This window comes from Phalangium opilio, unplaced genomic scaffold (genome assembly GCF_054372755.1).
Source record: "Phalangium opilio isolate 3A_F unplaced genomic scaffold, DU_Popi_V2 ptg000032l_1, whole genome shotgun sequence".
Classification (NCBI taxonomy): Eukaryota; Metazoa; Arthropoda; class Arachnida; order Opiliones; family Phalangiidae; genus Phalangium; species Phalangium opilio.
Window position 1 is genome coordinate 9742958 of NW_028324159.1, and position 20768 is coordinate 9763725.

A 20768-nucleotide genomic window follows, 5' to 3' on the forward strand; every position below is an offset into this window, starting at 1 on the left:
CAAAATTATGGATTTCCAATACTTTCCCATCTTTAAGTTTGCAACAGTTATCATTACTTTTGGCTGACAAAACAAATCCCTTGACATAAAGCTTTCGGTATTGGTTGCCATTAATGTTTTCAAGCATAGGTCCTTCGCTATGTTCATACTTTGGGATAAACGTTTCAGAGTTTGTTTTCAAGCTTAGCAATTTTTTATGTGTTTTCAATTCTTTTAGACGATTTACTACTTGCTGCAAGGGTCTATTAGGGTTTCGAACTAGTTTTTTCAATTTACCTAAGTAGGATTCAAAGGCAAAAGCAGAAAAATTATCCAAACTACCAAATATGCGTACATGTCCGGGAAGGTGAATCAAATTATGCATATTATACACGTATATAGATTTTCCATAAATGTTTCCAGCGCTGCTTACAAAAAGTCTGATAATACTTTCTGCGTAGTTAATTATATCAAGAGATGGGCTTTGTTGACACAATAAATAAATAGCACAGTGCATTAATTGAAAGTGGTCCACCAAATTATCCGGCAAAATCCCTCTGAAAATTACGAATCCTGTGTACAGGATGAACTGACGAAATTCTGTGGCTTTCCACCTGTCTATTTCCAATAAACTTCTAGGTTTTCTAGAGAACTCGCTTGGTGTGTATTTCGAAACTTCAAGCAATTTCCCCGAGAGCAGACTGATTGTAAAATTATTTTGTTTAACCGGAGACTTTGTTTTCATTAAACTATGGATAACCTTACGTGTGCATCCCAAGCACACAAGGTGCATATAATCAATTGGAAAGTCATCTATCATATCTATTGGCAGTTCCATCAGGGTGCAAGTTTGATCCTTCAAATGATGTTCTATTTGAGATTGATTTCGAAAGCTCTCATCAGTCCTTAACGGGGCCTCTAATTCGTCGAATATGACCTTATCCTTATATTGTCCTTTTGTCTCGCAATAATCACACCCAAAATATCCATTATGATTCTTGAAACATTTTAAGTAAGACCTAGCTGGTGCATCACAGATAAATGGACCCAATTGGATGTTATAGTGTTTGCCATTATAATTAACGCCATCTTTCACTAGTTGTCGAGATTCGTTAACAAACTTTCTAAGATACAAATCCAGAGATTTTGGTTTACTCGAGCCATAAAATATTCCAACTAAGAATGGACTATTGTCCTTAGTTTCGAGGCAGCGCGCTAGTATAGGCCAAAACTGTCCATTTGAACTTTTATGAAGAGGAATGCCATCAATGTTAAACATTAAAGTAAGGGTAGAAGTATCCTGTTGAGGAGCTCCTTGTTCAAGCTTGTCTTCAATACCACACGCAAGGCCTACGTGGTAGTAATACCCATTTTCCATGTAATCTAAGGTAAGGCAAGACTGACTCTGGGAATTTAGTAGTGATCTAGCATCCATAGGTAGAGATTTGTGATAAGGTTTTAAGATTTTTAAAAGTCTATTTAACGCTGCATGACTAATACTGAAGTCTAGAGCCCACCGTTTTAAATCCTCTAGTATGTCAGCACTTTCACTTTCCTCTGAGCTTGAGCTTAAATAGCCATTAATCTCGAAATTGTCATTATTAAAATCCGTAATTTCAACAAATTTCTCATTATCACTACACGAAGGGACTTCAGTTAATTCACATGATGTAGAAACTGTTTGATTATCACCGACTTCTTTATCTACGGCTTGACAAAAAACGTCAGCTAAATGTTGCTGAACAGCAGCCTTAACATGCCTTAATTTTTGTCGTTTGGAAATCTTGTACATATCAGGATGATTAAAGTCACCTAATTTTTGAAACACTAAAATTAGTTCGCAACCTGAATTTTAAAACATCAATCATATAAAAAGTACGCAACCTGAATTATTAAACATTATCAATAATATAAAAAAGTAAAGTATAAAGTATAAAGTCCTTAATCTTTCGAAGTAAATACAGGACACCTTATTACAAAACTAACTTACTTTGTAATATTTAAAACCCTTGACTCTTTGGATAAAATGCGGGAGAAAAACAAAAGCATTAGTTAAAGGGCTTCACCGGCAGCTTGCGGGCGCGGTAGCTTTGGAAGAGGTAAAAGGCGGTCTGCCATTTGCACGTGTAAGGCTAGAGACCCCGCAAGCTTCTGGTGGAGCCCTTTAAAGTGATAGAATCAATCTTTTGGCTACTAATGAGAAGCTTTAATATTTTATATCAGATAGAACCTAAAATTGCGTTTTTAAATATATATATATATATATATATATATATATTGATAATTTTAATGACTACTATTTTAAATTAATTTTTAAAACACGAGCGAAACATCTACATTGCTCCCGCTGCCCTCCTCTCACTTGGAGATGCAGTAGATTTACACCTAAAAGTAGTTTTCATACTTTTTGCATTTTCGCCAATTTAATATTTTAAATTTAAATAGGTTAAAGCTCAAAATACGGCCATTAGGCCAAAATAAACCAATACCATGGATAAAGAATGCACATGAGGAAATTTGTTTTCACGCTATAGGATAAACAACTCCATATCTCGAACGACAGCTTATTCTGTATATACGCTGTTACAACATCGGTTGTTAGTACGTGCAAAGCTTGGTCTCTATGCAACTTAGCTTTGTTCATGCTGCCAAGAGACAAAAAACTTGAGGATCTTCAAGATTTAAAATATCCTCGAGTTTTTTTAGCTCTAGGCCTTAGTTTCAAATTGGTGTAGTAGGCTGTAGGCAATTTCACACGTATTTGAAACTAAGGACTAGAGGTCCGTGCACTCGAGCTAAACAAACTCGCGGATATTTTAAATCCAGAAAATCCTGAAGTTTTATGTCTCTTGACAGCACGTACAAAGCTACGTTACATAGAGACCTAGGTTTGCGCATGCTGACAACCGATGTTGTGACAAAGTATATACAGAATAAACTGTCGTCCGAGATAGGGAGTTGCCTATCCTGTAGAGTGAAAACAAATTTACTCACGCGCATTCTTTATCCATGCCAATACCATGGATTTATAATAGAAGCTTACGCTTCCTGGATATTCCACTGTAGCCTTCAGTAAGGCATTTTGATTTCAAACACATTTATGTCATAAAAATTCGCGCGCGTGGGGGCTGGGGGGCTGATGACGTAGAAATTGAGGCAAACTTTTTTCTCTCGGCGCGCGTGCACGCGCGCTTTTCAAAAAATATTTTCGCGCGCGCTATTCAAATTTAGAACTCGATCACGTGAAAAACTTCAACCCCCCTCTGAATTTGCCTCAAATTCTACGTCACAAACGCGCCTGCCAGGCTGGTACTAGCTCGCGCCAGTTCAGATGAGGAATAAATGTTGTGCGCGTTTTAAGGCGAGTGGAATATCCAGGAAGCGTAAGCTTCTATTATAAATCCATGCCAATACCATTAATAAACATGGACCCCTAAGCCTTTGCCAATATATGGGAAAGAAATTACTCTATTTTAGGCTAATTTTTCTACCCACAACTGCCGCGATCTAATACTAGTCGAAAAAGATTGAGAATATCCCTTTAATGCAGCGTTTTTCAAGTGTTTTTCCCTAGGCCTTGGCGAAAATTATAACAAACACAAGCATGTACTTTAAAGTTTTTTACAATTTACAAAATAGATAAGATTTCTGTCACCAAACTTAGTTGCAAAACGCTGCTTTAGTTTTACACTGTCTTAAAGTTTTAAGAAAAAGCACTAGCGCCTGTTTCTGACTCTCGCACGGACGCGTCGCTAGCGCGATTTAGAGAGAGTAAGGAGCAGAGAAGAAAGCGCCGGCGGCGATTGGGATGAGACATAGGCCTAGCAGGCTAGCCCTAGGAGAGGGAGAAGAGAGATCTCGAAACGAAGGACCTTTCACTCAGTATCATAACTACAAACTGAAAACTTCATCGCGCGAGAATATAAGAAAATCTTTCGAAATTTCTGGAGTAATTAACTATTTTAATAAGGGAAAATTTGGTTGCAGTTTTTAAAGAAGAGAAATTGTATAAAGAAAAAGTTCAGTACAGTTACAAGTGTTACCGTTCAATTAGCACGTTAACAGTCTGATCAAACTACCATTTTCAATGAAACCTACTTATCCTTTATAAATACCGAAATGAATTATCAAAAGCCTTAATTTGTACATTATTATGAAACCTCAAACTGTCGGGAAAATTGAAGATAGTAAATGAATTATCAAAAGCCTTAATTTGTACATTATTATGAAACCTCAAACTGTCGGGAAAATTGAAGATAGTAAAAATTCTAACTTCAATTTTTTAAACATTTTAATTAAACTGAAAGCAATCAGTTTATAAAAACCTATCACAAACTATATAAACATTTGATGAAAATCACAATTTTGGTCAATATTTTTTCATGATATACGTTCCGAACTTTGTTTTCACGAACATGAATAATCATAAATATTTGAATAAAACATGCAAATTCATCTTAAAATGTATAAACTTACCACAGAGTTACAAATCAGCACAAAACCACCGCCAACGCAACTGGTTTAAAATTGTCCTTTTCTGTGACGGAGTAAAAAGGAATTTGGTTGAGACGGCTATCGGCGCGTCGATACTAGTTCTACTACTTCTTGTTCGATTTCATTGATTTAATGAAGTGAAGCCTGCCACCCGTAAATTGAAAATACTACTATCTACGAATTGCACAGCTTTACATTAGGTATGTCGAATAGCTTATTTCTCAGAACCGCCTGAAGGTCAGGCGAAGGGGTACGTACCCCAGTCGGTAGCTGTCCTTGTAACGGACTGCATTTTTCAAATTTTAGGGGTTTAGCCCATTTTAAAATACTCTTACACGCTTTGGAAAGTTTTCTTGTTAAGAACTTAAAATGTTTGAAGGGATAATTCTGTCGTGAAATAAGGTTAAGAACTACAGACTCACATGATTTTTAAGTCTATTATATCTAATCTAAACGGCAATAACAATTAAAAAATAAAATATTTGCTAAATTAAGATATTATTCATATATTCACATTGTTTTCAACATTGATTAGAATCATGCAAAGCCTTACCAAAAATCAAAACCATGAACTGATGCTTAAGTATAAACGTTTTGCGACCTTTTGTTATCACCCAAGTAAATTCTCGGCTTCAATTAATTCGACTGATTTGAGAACCGTTTAGATTTCGTATTATTCAAAATTTAGGATACGCCCCATCTTTAATATATTGAGGTATGTCATAATATTACAAGTATGGAGAGAGTGTAAAGTTTGTAGTATAGACACACGTTATTGTATTTAATTTAATCGTTTCTACATGCGTTAATTTGCATGTTTCATAGACTAAATAATTTCCAAAATTAGACGAGTAGATTATGTTTCCCTGCTCCCAAATACATACGATTGCAAATTAACTTGTTTTATTCGAAAATCACACGTGTTGCTTAGGTTTCAGTAGTACCAAATATATACGTTTGAATATATAATTAAAATTGTCAAAAATTTCACGAGAAGATTGCGATTCCCTACTCCCAAATACAGTCGTTTGCAAATGAACTTCTTTTATTCCAAAAGTGCTCGTGTAGATTGCATAAAGGAGTCGACCTCCTAATTAAGCGAGGAGTCCAATTAAGGAGGTTTGAAATTGTAATTAATATTTTGCGCAAGTTTAACGAAATAAACCAAGTTTTGTTAAGTTTCCAACCGCCTACCGATATTGGTCGATACAACCACAAAATACTTTATTATGATTTAAAACTACACGTGTAAATTACGTTTTGATCTCTGAAATATATTCGTTTGCAAATAACTTGTAATATTGAAAAACTACTCGTGTAGGTTTCGTTTTATTACACCTAAATATATGCGTTTCGAAATTAACTTGATATATCCCAAAACTATACTTGTGGATTAAGTTATACGTTTGCAAATAAACTTATTATATTCTTAATTTGCACGTGTAGATTATGTTTTGTTACTTCGAAATATATACGTTTGCAAATAAACTTATTATATTCTTAACTTGCACGTGTAGATTAAGTTTTGTTACTCCCAAATATATACGTTTGCAAATAAACTTATTATATTCTTAATTTGCACGTGTAGGTTACGTTTTGTTACTCCCAAATATATACGTTTGCAAATAAACTTATTATATTCTTAATTTGCACGTGTAGATTAAGTTTTGTTACTCCCAAATATATACGTTTGCAAATAAACTTATTATATTTTTAATTTGCACGTGTAGATTGCGTTTTGTTACTCCCAAATATATACGTTTGCAAATAAACTTATTATATTTTTAATTTACACGTGTAGGTTGCGTTATGTTACTCCCAAATATATACGTTTGCAAATAAACTTATTATATTCTTAATTTGCACGTGTAGATTAAGTTTTGTTACTCCCAAATATATACGTTTGCAAATAAACTTATTATATTTTTAATTTGCACGTGTAGATTGCGTTTTGTTACTCCCAAATATATACGTTTGCAAATAAACTTATTATATTTTTAATTTGCACGTGTAGATTGCGATTTGTTACTCCCAAATATATACGTTTGCAAATAAACTTATTATATTTTTAATTTGCACGTGTAGATTAAGTTTTGTTACTCCCAAATATATACGTTTACAAATAAACTTATTATATTCTTATTTTGCACGTGTAGGTTACGTTTTGTTACTCCCAAATATATACGTTTAAATATAAACGAATAATGTCCCAAATATATACGTGTGATGTTCGTTTCGAAACTTCAAATTATGTACGCTTGAAGTTCAACGATATATGTACTAAAATAACACGTATCTAAAGCGTTAGACAATGACTTAATTAAAACAAGTATTGTTTTGGACGTGTTTTTCACGTTTTCAATACTAAAAATTAACCAGTTCGTGTTTGAAGCACTGAAAATCAACGTTTTTATATCGTCTCGTTGCAACGAAATACGTAATATCAACCACTTGCACCAAATATAAACCACATTCACACGAACATTTGCTACATGGGAAGTATCGGCACATTTAGAAAGGGCCTACATTGATGGAAGGAAAGATTGTTGGATCATTGGTATATATTTTTCAAATCTTCTCAAATTCGATTCAATAATCTTATACACAAATTTTCGATTCACAGGTGATAGCGGGTATCCTCTTAGACCATGGTTATTAACACCAATAACTCACACGGTGGAAGGCTCTCCAGAATATAGGTTTGACAAGGCCCTCACTAAAACGCGTCAACTTGTTGAATGTACTATTGGACTACTAAAGCAAGTTTTTCGTTGCTTGCTTATGCATCGAACCCTCCATTACCATCCAACAACAGCTGCCAGAATTGTATATGCATGTTGCACATTGCACAACATGCACAGAAATGCGGAGCATCGCCCGGAAGATGATGTTTTCACAGATACAGAATCATCTAGTGAAAGTGAAACAGAAGATGAAGATATAGATGCAAGGACAAGAATGAGAAGACGACTGAGAGTTAGGCGAAGGTAATTGAGACACGAACGAAGAGCGTTAGTAATTGATGCCCCAGAATATGTACCCGGGCCAAATAAAAATTGGCTTAGAGGAGGACAGGGAGTTCGGGAACACCTAATTAGGCGTTTTGAATAATTAAGTTGAAATTTAAGGGGGTATAAAAACGAAACATTAAAGGGGGTAAAAAAATTAAAAAATGTTAAAATAGAGTGAATTCAATAATAATTGTTAAAACAAATTTTAATTAAAAAAGTTACAAATATTTCAGTACATTTGCATTCTCATTTCTTTCAAGTATTATTTGTTCGAATGACTCCCAATACTCTTGCTAATTTCCAAAATTGCAACAGCTAAATTTTCTAGAACCTGCAACTTCTCCCTTTTAATCGTATTTTTTCCCCGCTCAATTATATTTCTTTCCTCCAACGCTGACTGAATACCTTTGAATATGCTGTTTTTCTCATCTTCTATTTTTTTTTAGAGTTTCCGTCGCCCTTTCGTAGTTTTCATTATTTTCAGTACGTACGTGTCTTCCTAGCAAGAACATTTATCAATGATTTAAATAAATTAGAGTTTTCTTAAACTTACTTTTTTTTCTACGCGGTCCGTCTTCCTCCATTTCTTTCGGGTCAGCCTGCTCTGCAATAGGTTTCTGAGTCATAGAACTATTGCCTAAATTTTTATCGTCTTCGACAGTAGGGATAGGATCGCAAGAGCCTTTATGAACTTCAGCAGATGGTGTAACCAACTCAAAACTAATACTCCCATTAGCCGCTTCCTCATACTGAAGAACATCCTCATTCATATGTCCACAATCAATTTCGATTTCACCCGATTTAGCGTTTAAATTTACTTCATTCGCGTTTGAGGAATCAATAGCTACCTGTGATTTTAAATATCATATTATAATTTACTCGTAAAAATTAGTTGAATAAGGTAGTTATAGCAAATTTGTAATCTAGAAAACATTGGGTTAGTTTACGTTATGACGTTAAACCCAAATTCGGGTATTTGAGGATCTCCCTCCACACACAATGGACCAATTATGTCTAGCAATCTTTTTTCTAGGTCAGTCAATTCCAATGGTGTTTTTTGCCCACCTCCAGTGCCACCCTGAGATCTTTTAATAGCAGCTGCTTTCCCCTTTGTCTCGGATTTCCAGTCAGCCCAAGACTACAATATTTAAAACAAATTAGGATAGACAACCACTTAGATAATCATCTCTTAAGAATATAATCACTTTTTTCCATTTTTTAAGGTCTCTTGTAGGACCCATACCGTCCGCATTTAAACTGTCTGTCAATTGCATCCATAACCTTTCTTGCACCGCTCTTGTAAAATCTCCATCTAACCTACCCGACACTAATTGTGGATGAGCCTCCATAAAGTCGAGCATAATTAGCCGCTGATTTCTAGTTACTTTAGGCCCACGAGGAGGCATTGAAACAATGTATATAGCAAAAATACAGGATTTGTAAAAAGTTGTTGGCCAAGGCTTATTGAAAATCCACGGAAAAGTTTCTTAATAAGTCAATCTAGTGTTTAAAAACATAAAAAACACATTTATGAAAACGTGGAAATATATCAATTAGGTTAACTACAATAACATACGTACCTTTAAAAGTTTGAAGATAAAGTATTATTTGTTTTTTTTTAAGTAAAAATCAAAGAATATCACTCCCCATCTAAAATCTATGAGAAGAAATAACAGAAGCGTCTGCTACACTAGCTTCTTTATCCCTATTGGTTTCGAGGTCTTTCACGTGACCCAAAATAATAGGAGGACAAGTCGGGAAAACCAAAATATTACCTCTCCGTGTCGAGAAGATTATATAAACTTAAGTATCCAATGAAAACGTCGACCTTTTTGCCCTCATCCTTTCCCGCGCTTTGCGCTTCCGCATTTCATCCTTACTCTCAACATTATCTTCCTCCATTTTACATAAAAAAATTCGAATACTCACAAAAAGGAGCGGCAAAAACCTGCTGGCTCTTTACAACCACTTAATTTGACTTAATATCCAACTTCCAAACACAAATATTTACTGGTAGATAAATTGACAACCTACAAGCAAAGAAAAATTCTCAAGAATGGCTCCCGCAAATTTAAAAGGTCTATTTTCAACTAGGTTTTTTTGAAATTTTTGGTCTAACTGTTATCTACACCTAGATGGTTTTCAGAGAAACAAACAAGGAGCATAAACACAATAATGGAAGCTTCAGTTTTATTTAAAACATGTTAAACAATTATCATCTCTGCAAATAGCTTACACATGTCTTTTTTACCAATGCCTAACCGTTTGGATTTTTCTAAAGCAATCTCAGCACCAAAAAATATTTTTTGATACAAAATAAATGTTTTATATTCTTATTAAGAATAAAACAAAAGGATAAAAAAGATCTGTCCTCTCGTAATTTTTTAAGCTTTTATCAAGATTACTCTATACAACAGTAACAAGGAGTATAAACCCATTAGTGGAAACAGTATTTTTTTTCCGAAACAATCTCGCTTATGTTTATCCTCTCTAGGCTTCGCTAAATACGTATTTCTCTTACGTAAAATATTAATAGACAGGCAAGGATTCATACCATTAAAGAAGGAGAGCAATATTATCCATATTTTCATTTCATATACAGAGAAAAGAAATTATTATGTTTCTGAGAGGAGCTTCCCATTTTTGTTGTTGTTTTGAAAAATATATCGCAATGCACGGGCCTTAATAGATATAGGAGGCAATGAATGAAATATATCACAATGCACGGGCCTTGATAGATATAGGAGGCAATGAAGGAAATATATCGAATGCACGGGCCTTGGTAGATATAGGAGGCAATGATAATCTCTCTCTTTGCACGAGAGGTTTATCTTTAATATTTAAATAAATATAATTATTTTTAATTATTTTAATCTTCAATAATTAACATTAATAATAGTTAAATCGTTTAAAATAAAGTTATACCTATTATCATCTCAAACTTTGCTAATATTGACGTTTAAAGTGAAGGGTACCCCTCTTGCCCGCTTTTTTCAAATTTGGGGTATATATACGATTCGATTCCATTATAATAGTAAGGAAAAAGCGCAATTGCGAAAACCTTTGGTGGAGATCCCACCTTAGGGAGGCTAGACGTTTCTCGTAACCCTAGCTGATCGCCGCGTATATCCTAAAACCAAACGATGATAATGGAGTAGAAGCCAATGATATAGATTGGTGTCTATGTGGAATAGACTTTGTGGATGGTGGTGTTAGAAGCCAGTGTAAGTGCAGACTGGTGTCAATGTGGGATTGACAAAGAATAGAAGATGGTGGTGGTGGAAGCCAGAAAAGTACCAGACCGGTGTTCATATGGGATGGACGAAGACCAAACATGGTGGTGTGAGAACTCAAGTATAGACTAGCCAAAGGAGAGAAATACAATTTTCCAAATTTCTGTGAACTGTCAATGCGGTCCGGAAATTGGGAACACGTTTGCTCCGATACGCAAACTGCGAACGCGGTCACGTGGGTGTAACAACGGACAGACAGACACACAGACAGACACACACACACACACACACACACAGACAGATACGGCCGTTACAGAACCTCTCCTGGACTACGTCACACGGAGAGGTAAAAAAATAATACTATCACTCCAAGTTCAAGAGGAAGATTTCATACGAACGGATAACGAACGGAGAGAGAGAACCGCTTAGAATACCTGCTTCTCATACCGGTTGAGAATTTCCTTTACACGACCGTCTTTTGAGCATTCGTTAAATATTTTCCGGTATCCGTACCGAACGCCTCAGAATAGGACCCAGCTGTAAGGTAGCTATTTTATGACTCTAGAGTAGCTGAATTTTGTATTTATATTTGCTGTACTGAGTTTGCCAGCAGCAGATATTTTTCCTGCAAAACTTCTAAAATGTTCTGCAGTGCTCTCTGGAATGCATCTAAATTTTGTCTAACGTTGACGCTTTTTCATGTTTATTCCAGTATATTTGCAATATTTTGCAGATTCTGAATAATTTACTTTTAAGTCGAAATGCAGCCATAAATTTTTGTTCGGGCTATCGCAGGTTAAATTAATTTTAATAAAATGTTTAAGTTTACAATTGTGATGTACGTATATGTTAAATTTTCGTTCCATGGTTGATCTAAACTTCGTTGTTTTCTTTTATAAAAAGGACTGCTACTTCATGGATTTTTTTAAAAAATTTATTTATTACTTTAAAATAATGGGAGCTTTCGGACCGTGGTCCTTCTTCAGCCGATACAATTTCTAATTTCGTGATGTACGTGTTAATATTTGCAACTAGTGATCGGCTAGTATAATAATCCAGTGAATCGTATTGAAAAATGTTAAGTGCTTATAATAATGAATTATCACTCAAATTGTAAGTACTTTTCTTGAGCCTTGATCTTTATAGTTAGTATTATATCTTAATTCGTATAAAATGCTTAAAACGATTATCTCTCGTCGTTAATATTTCGATTAACGTTAACACCATTCAATATATCTATTTTAACATTTATTTAATTTTAAACTACGCTTCTAAAATACGAATCGAAAATATTAAGTTAAAAAGTTAAATAAATTTTAATAATATGTTTGAGGTTAAAGTATCGATGGTCTTGATAATATTTACAATAGTTGATCGGCTTAAATAATTGGATTCAACATTAATAGTTTCCATTGAATTGTAACTGCGCTTTATAGTTAATATGACGAACAATGGTGATACAATTACACAAAGTCTTTAAAATGATACACAAACCTTTGCAATGTATCTATTTTCCTATTATGTGATATTTTCAGTAAATACAATAATTTTTTAAATCACAAATATTTCACGTGAAAGCTCAATAAGACACAAAAACCTCTTTTCTGAAAACTGCTTATGGAGTTTTCCAAATATTTCCATATAGTTTAAAAAGGTTTCGAATTTCTTCGATATAGAATTTTACCATTTGTTGTATATCTAAGGCAATCCAATATCCAATAAGAAACATCTTCTCGAGTTACCGCGCATAACTTGCCAGTGACCTCATTTTTCACAAAATGTATGGATCAAACAATGTCTTCTATCATAAGTTTATGAGATATGTTCCATAAGTATGACCCTACATGTAATGCTAGAGGCTTACTGAGAGGTAGTTCGAAAACGACACGAGAATTGACAACAATAGGTTTTGCCGTCCATCTTCCTATTTAGCCTTTCACATTGCCTCACCAGGCGTCGCTTTACGAGAATCTATGACGTTTCACCTACGGGATCCGGCCATTTCGGTGTCGACAAATTCGGTGGCGGATGTATCGGTGCGGTCGGTTCGGTGGAGGTCGGTTTGGTGCATAGGCTATTGCGGTGGGTAGGTTGTTTCGGTGTGCGCATTATTATTATTCTAGCATTATTTTAAATTACAGGCGAAACCGTTCCAAAAAAGACCAGCCGATGCCTTTGCCACTGTCCGCAGCTTGTCTCGATATTCCGAAAGAGTTCAAACTCACAAGTTTAAACACCAGATTTCTTCTATTCGACTCAGGACAAGAGGATAAATCAAGATTCATTATATTTGCTAGTCCTACGGTATTGAACTTTTAGAATCAACGGAGTCGTGGTTTGCGGATGATACCTTTAAAGTAGTTCCAGCACTATTTTTCCCACTCTACACAATCCATGGAAAGAAGGCTGGCTCTATAATACCTGCTGCATTCGTCTTAATGATGAACAAGACAAAGCGATCCTACACCCGAGTAATTTCTACCATCATAGAACGTTGTCCAAATATCAGGTTGAAATCCATCATGACAGACTTTGAGTTGGCATCGATAAAGGCGATTCAAGAAGTTTTACCCCAGGTGCAAATTCGTTGTTCTTTCTTCCATCTTTGCCAGTGTGTCCATAGAGCAGTGCAGAGACAAGGATTTCAAATTCAATATGAAAATGACCCTAAAGAATAAGGGCAACGGCCCATAGGATTTTGGGCGAGCTAATGTTAAAAAACTTTTGTTCGCTGCTGCGGTGTTTCTACATGCGTATTCTACGTGGCTTGGATCTCCATCGTTTTGTTGAAAAAATAGGCAATAATTCTCAAGAATCTACGAGTTGAGGTCATTTTATGTTTCTCTCCATAATGCTAAAGATAGGCAAAATAGGCCGATCAAACCTCGGAGTAGACTGACTTAAAAGTCGGAACATATCTAAACTCTAAATCAATAATAATTCTGGGAAAGTTTCGTTTTGTAACTGCAAAGGGACACCGAGAAAAACGTCCCAGAAATCTGGCCTAATTCCAGCTCTTTTAGACCGAACGCCTGTAGAAATGTTTAACACGCACGGCACCAATGTATTGCGGATGAAGCGAAATCAAGGGGCTGCCCAAAGAACATATATATATAGCTATATGGGCTGGGTTGTATAGTCTTTGTTTTCCCCCCATTAATAGTAGGTAAAAAATAACTAAGAGTAATAATACCAACAATGTTCCCAGAAGTGATATTTAACACGTAGGCAATATTATCATTAGACTTTTTATCATGGACAAACTAAATATTGTGTACACTATACGCATTGAATTTACATTATTTACAAGTTTAGGAATGAGTAAAATCCTATTATTTATATATATTAAACCATATTAGGTAAGAGTTCCAAGTCAGTTGCGTTTATCTCAGATTAAGCGTGGCATTTCCACCATGATTTGGTTTTGTCAGCAATTAAGAGAAGAGCACTTGGATGTTTGTTGGAAAGCGGTACTATAAATTAACTACTACACGGGTATATACATAACATCTTGATGAATTATATATATTTTAACATCACAAAAATAGCACTAATACTGTGCTTTTTCGCCACCGTTCAAGGCTAAACAAAAAACTATTTAGGTTTTTTTGTTTAGTCTATGTTGTGTTCCCCAGAATTAGTGGATCAAATATACCTAAGAGACATAATACCAATAAGATTGCTGTAGTAGATTTATTCTTAAATCTAATAATACTTTTCAATTGATTTACACAAACATGATCATAGATAAAAGCAATTACAATATAAATATGCTATTTTAAACTATGTTAGGTAGGGTTTTTAAGGCGGTAGTGTCATTGCAAACTGCACGTAACTTGGACTGGTACCAGCTGCCCCTTTCTTCGTGGCGTCGATAGCCGAGGTACCAAATTACGCTGCTAATGTGAGCACACGTGCCGAGGGTCAAGTAGCCGCCCTTGCAGGTGCAGTACCATTCTTTTATAGAGTCTACGCCTAAAACATTGGGGACGTATCGAATTAAAGCCTGATGGGTGGTTGAACTTGAAAATTGACTGGCCACCCGAACACGGATGAGGTCAACGTGCACTCGACAAACCTCAACGGTGAACAAACCAGAATTTTCAACTGTCAAAGCTACGTACGACGCAGCTCGCCTGGTTATGAATTCACTCATAACGATGTCTTTCACGTCTGTTTCACTTAGTACCGGAAAGTCATCTAAGTTCAATTCGTCTAGCTTATGCCATTGCGATGGCCTGCGAAGAATTCCGCTTTCAACCAATGGTTTTAGAGGGTGTTCAACCTTTTCAGACGCCACAATTTTATCCACAGCTTCTTTCCAATTGCCGTTGTGGTGTAGCTCTGGATGATAAGCATTTATGAGAGCCGCGGCTAGGTGAAGCAATTTCGTTATGTATGGAATCATGTGGACGTGAATACGATTTTGGAAAATGTTGAAGAAGGTTTGCAAATGTCGGTTTCTTGCTTCGACAGGCCATCTCAGGTATGTAACTTTCCGGGAACGGTTTACTTCATTTGTGCTTACTTGTTTTTCTCCTTTTCGCAAAAACGACGGCATTTGTAACGACACTCCTAGTTCCGAAAGCATGTTGTTAGAGTCACGAAAACCACGGTCAGCGAGAACTACACCATTGGCTTTGAAAAACGATTTGAGAGTCGCTCTAGTTTGTAAGGCGTGGTTTAGAATACGGGCATCATTGTTGCGTCCGTTGGAAAAGTATGGGCCAATAATGTCTATAATATAACCTGTTGTGGTGACGAGGACCATTGGTTTGAATATGTGCTGAACTTTGTGAACACAGAAGGACTTGTGAAGAACAGTATAATCCTGCGATCGACCAACTCGAATGTATGTTCCATCAACAATAGTATCAGACAATCTGGTGTATTGTTGGCGAAGAGTCTAACCGCAGAGGCCGACTGATGATTGGTTATTAAGTCTTCTCGTGGAATGTGGTTGAGCCCGAAATGTTGAGGAACAAACCGATCTGTTAGCGCTGCAATGACCTTTAGGATTATGTTCAAACACGTTCTTTTATTAATTTGGAACAGTACTGACAACATCGTGTTCGATAAACCCATTCTCATCTTTGCAAGTAACAGTACTAATGCGGTCTTTGATGAACAGGTGTGGATTACCCCTATGCTGTCTTCTATTGTAGAGTGCAATGCAAGGAACTGTTCTTGAGATAGCGAGGTAAGGACTTTACAGTCGTGGTCACATGTCACTAGGTTTTCATAGCAACGCCTCTTCGCTGTCCGAACATTCTCGGCAAGACTTTTAAGTAGGCATCCTATTTCATTGGACGTAAACAATCCCGACTCACTATTCGCGGTGAGACCTCCAATAACTTCATCGGGAAGCTCGCCGTCAACCAAATGCGTAGAACAAATTCTGCTATCTGTCTTGACAAAGTTAGACGAGTTCAACCACACAGCATTACGGACACTTTCCGTAACTCTAGTGCGTGCTTTCGATCCACAAACAAAGCACTTATGGCTTCCCAGTGTGAGACACTTAATATTCACCTCAATAGACATTACCGACGGTCTAGGACCTGTCACTGGTGCTGATTCGGGTTCGGAATCAGACTCTTCAGATGCTTCATTACTACTTGCAGATGGCGTGCTGGCCAAGCGAAATTCTTGGAACTTCCTGTACTGTGCTAAGCATTTCATGCAAGCTCTACTCTTATTTGCAACTAGAAGAAGAGCAGGTAGATGTTTGTTGAAACGCTGTGCAATAAAGAAATTAACTACTTGACGGGTATTTACATAACGACTTGATGAATTGGATATTTTATGATTTCAGGAATAGCACTTATCCTGTGCCATGTCGCCACCGTTATCAAACTGTGGTGTTCACTAATGCTTCCCTCGAATTCGCATAAAACATATCTTTATCGAATTTCGTTGTAGGGTGTGTTTTTTATATTTAAACGCCACAAATAGGTAAACTATTAGGTCAAACGTTTCTTAATTACCAAAAAGTTTAACAGTTTTGTGTGCAATACAACCACTTTCAACAAAAATAGTCGATGAAGGTGTGCTTTATTTGGATAGGTTCTAAGTGCGATAGTATTGTCTACATTGCACCAAAAAACTGTTAAGCTATTTGATAAATAAGAAAGGGTTGTCCAAATATATTGCCCTTTTTGTGGCGTTTAATTATAAAAAACACACCCAACAAAGATATATTTTATGTGAATACGAGAGGCACAACAGTCTGATAACGGTGGCGACAAAGCACAGTATTAGTGCTATTTTTGTGATGTTAAAATATATAATTCATCAAGATGTTATGTATATACCCGTGTAGTAGTTAATTTATAGTACCGCTTTCCAACAAACATCCAAGTGCTCTTCTCTTAGTTGCTGACAAAACCAAATCATGGTGGAAATGCCACGCTTAATCTGAGATAAACGCAACTGACTTGGAACTCTTACCTAATATGGTTTAATATATATAAATAATAGGATTTTACTCATTCCTAAACTTGTAAATAATGTAAATTCAATGCGTATAGTGTACACAATATTTAGTATGTCCATGATAAAAAGTCTAATGATAATATTGCCTACGTGTTAAATATCACTTCTGGGAACATTGTTGGTATTATTACTCTTAGTTATTTTTTACCTACTATTAATGGGGGGAAAACAAAGACTATACAACCCAGCCTATATAGCTATATATATATGTTCTTTGGGCAGCCCCTTGATTTCGCTTCATCCGCAATACATTGGTGCCGTGCGTGTTAAACATTTCTACAGGCGTTCGGTGGAAATTTTATGACCTCTTATGGCGCCGTAAAAGGTGAAATGGCCTGGTCTACCTTCGAAGAAAGAGAGGCAAAAAGTAAACTCCGGTATCTGGGTAGGCTTATGTTTATGGCGGAATCGCGCGTTGCACAGCGGGTGTTTATATACGTCCGGGCGATGACCCGCAAGACACCGTGGTTAAAACGCGTAGAGTATTTACACGAGCAATATGGGGCCGGTTTGTCGCGAGGAGCTGTTGACTCCCTACATCTATGGTACAGCCGAGTTGATCAGGCGGTGGCTGAGTCTTCGCAGACACGATGGCGGTTAGAGCTCGCTCGCCATCCGAGCTTGAACCTATACGCTTTAAAGAGTAGCCCGGGCATAGAACCCTTTAATGACAACTCTCGGGCTAGTGGGTTTTTGTTCCTGGCTCGGTCTGGGGCGCTGCCCACAGCCGAACGGTTGTCCAGTATCTTTGGGCATGCAGAGCGTAGTTGCCCGCTCTGTGGAGCGGATAGGGAGGATGTCGCGCATGTAGTGCTAGATTGTCCAGCTTTAAGTACAGAGAGAGAACCGTACAAGACATTTGGGGCTGTTACGTTGGCTGATAGGCTGTCGCTTGGTGCTAATGTAGATGTAGCTGTAGATATTGAAATTGCTGGTATAACCAAATCTCTCTTCGAAAAATGGGCAAATGCTCGCCTCCAGCGCCCCCCTTAACCTGTTCTGTGATTTGGTGGTATATTGTCGTCATAAAGAGTTATTTTGTTTAGTATACTTTCATAATTTTGTTGTAGTTTATTTAAATTTTTTCCGGACCTGTGAACCCAAATAAGAGGGTTCCTCCCTGTTACAAAAGGGATTGTAATTTTTCAAGGGTCAATAAATCATTCATTCATTCATTCGGTCTAAAAGAGCTGGAATTAGGCCAGATTTCTGGGACGTTTTTCTCGGTGTCCCTTTCTGTTTTTAAATTATGTACAATACTTTGCTTTAAAAGGTATAGCTATGTTCAAGTGGTATTTTTCATTATTTAGCTTAAAAACGATCAATATAATTTATTTATGAATTTTCGTAAATTACAATGAACGGTAATTTACCTCGTAAATTTTTTATTCACAAACGTAAACAATAAACGGTGGTTTGCTAAAAAGTCTTTGGGGTCATCTCAAAGATTTTTTTGACATCGTGTACAAGAATGAAGTCCGTGAATAAAAATCAATGCTGACAGTCATGACGCAAACGTAAAAACTAAACGGTGGTTTGCTATAAAGTAACGCGATGTTGTTGATAACGTCACAGTATCACTTCGAACGAACGTGTGGTAGTACAGTATGGCGTATACCAATGCAGAATATGCAGACATGCATCTCATGTATGGACTGGCGCAGGGCAATTCAGTGGAAGCACAGCGGCGATACCAGGAACAATTTACGCAACGACGCATACCAAATCGTCGTACGTTCGAGGCTGTTGACAGGCGCTTGAGGGACATCGGACAAGTACAACCCAACAACGTTCGAGAGCGAGACATTCCAGAAGACATGGAGGAAATCGAGGAAGACGTCCTTGCCATGTTCGATGAGGACCCCTCGACAAGTACCAGACAAGTTGGACGACAATTACATGTTAATCACGTTTTGGTCTGGCGAATTCTCCGCGGACATCAGTTTCACCCGTATCATATTCAAAAGGTGCAAGCTTATCCAAGACGCATCGACTTTTGCGAGTGGTTTTTGGCCAGAGTAGAGGACAATCAATTTCCACGGGTCCTTTTAGTAACCGACGAGGCACATTTTTCCCGGGATGGAATTCTGAACTATCACAACCACCACGAATGGCGCCAATTAAACCCACACGCAACTAGTGTTAGAAGTCACCAACAGCAATTTTCTTTAAACGTATGGTGCGGCATTGTCGGTAATCATTTACTAGGTCCGCATTTTCTTCCACCCAGACTAAATGGTGAAGCATATCTCACGTTCTTAAGAGACACTTTACCTGAACTACTCGAGGACATACCGTTAGCATTACTTCGTGACATGTGGTTTATGCACGACGGGGCACCCCCACATTTCAGCCGTGCAGTTAGAGAACATCTTAATGCTACGTTTAATTTGAGGTGGATTGGGCGTGGAGGACCAGTTGCGTGGCCAGCCAGATCTCCGGATTTAAATCCGTGCGATTTCTATCTTTGGGGTCATCTCAAAGACATCGTGTACAAGAATGAAGTCCGTGATGAGGAAGACTTGCGAAGACGAATTATTGAAGGTTGTCAAACAATCAGGAACATGCCAGGAATCTTCCAACATGTCCAAGAATCTTTCGAAAGACGGGTTCATGTTTGTCTTAACGCCGTTGGAGGACATTTTGAACAATACCTGTAACGTCCATGTTAACTTGTTAAGAATAAAAGTAATACCAACCGAAAGGTACCATGATACTTTGAATTTACTTTACTAGAGTAGGCATACTTCTACTCATTTAATACACTTCTGCCAGGTGAAAGTTCAATAACGATGTTAGAGGGAAACTATTGAAATTGTCTCATATTTCTAAACAAGTTGATAAGGCTGAATTTGTTTTAGTCTACATTTTCGAATATTTTCTTGTTTTAGGGGCCAATCTTTGGGGGGCCATATCTTCGTTGCAAATTCTTGTACACCCTATGTTATTTGACACTTTCCACTCAGTTTGACCCAAAGAACACGCCCCTTGATTTATGGCAGACTTATCAGAAACACCCTGTATAGCTATATATATATGTTCTTTGGGCAGCCCCTTGATTTCGCTTCATCCGCAATACATTGGTGCCGTGCGTGTTAAACATTTCTACAGGCGTTCGGTCTAAAAGAGCTGGAATTAGGCCAGATTTCTGGGACGTTTTTCTCGGTGTCCCTTTGCAGTTACAAAACGAAACTTTCCCAGAATTATTATTGATTTAGAGTTTAGATATGTTCCGACTTTTAAGTCAGTCTACTCCGAGGTTTGATCGGCCTATTTTGCCTATCTTTAGCATTATGGAGAGAAACATAAAATGACCTCAACTCGTAGATTCTTGAGAATTATTGCCTATTTTTTCAACAAAACGATGGAGATCCAAGCCACGTAGAATACGCATGTAGAAACACCGCAGCAGCGAACAAAAGTTTTTTAACATTAGCTCGCCCAAAATCCTATGGGCCGTTGCCCTTATTCTTTGTAATAAATAACATTTTGTGTTTAAATTTTAATTACAACATCCGCTGTGGGGACCCCATTCCCAACGTTTTTTTATTATATC

The 20768-nt window shown here is 36.9% G+C and overlaps 1 protein-coding gene across 1 annotated transcript; it reads right to left on the minus strand.

Annotated features, from left to right (window-relative positions):
* Positions 1–452: 452 nt before the first annotated feature.
* LOC149685948 (uncharacterized) lies at positions 453–4583 on the minus strand. The gene is made up of 3 exons (XM_089870958.1): positions 4456–4583; positions 745–1791; positions 453–680 (listed from the first exon to the last, which is right to left on the minus strand). Exons 2-3 carry the CDS (start codon positions 1769–1771, stop codon positions 598–600), a joined length of 1110 nt encoding a protein of 369 aa, XP_089727084.1. The 5' UTR covers positions 1772–1791; positions 4456–4583; the 3' UTR covers positions 453–597.
* Between the last annotated feature and the right edge of the window lie 16185 nt (positions 4584–20768).

Excerpts from the sequence above, each read along its gene's own strand:
- LOC149685948 (XM_089870958.1), bottom strand. The coding sequence starts at position 1,771 with ATGTACAAGATTTCCAAACGACAAAAATTAAGGCATGTTAAGGCTGCT. Across the intron at positions 681-744 it reads TGTGTGCTTGGGATGCACAC|TCTGCTCTCGGGGAAATTGC; the intron begins GTAAGGTTATCC and ends TTTTACAATCAG.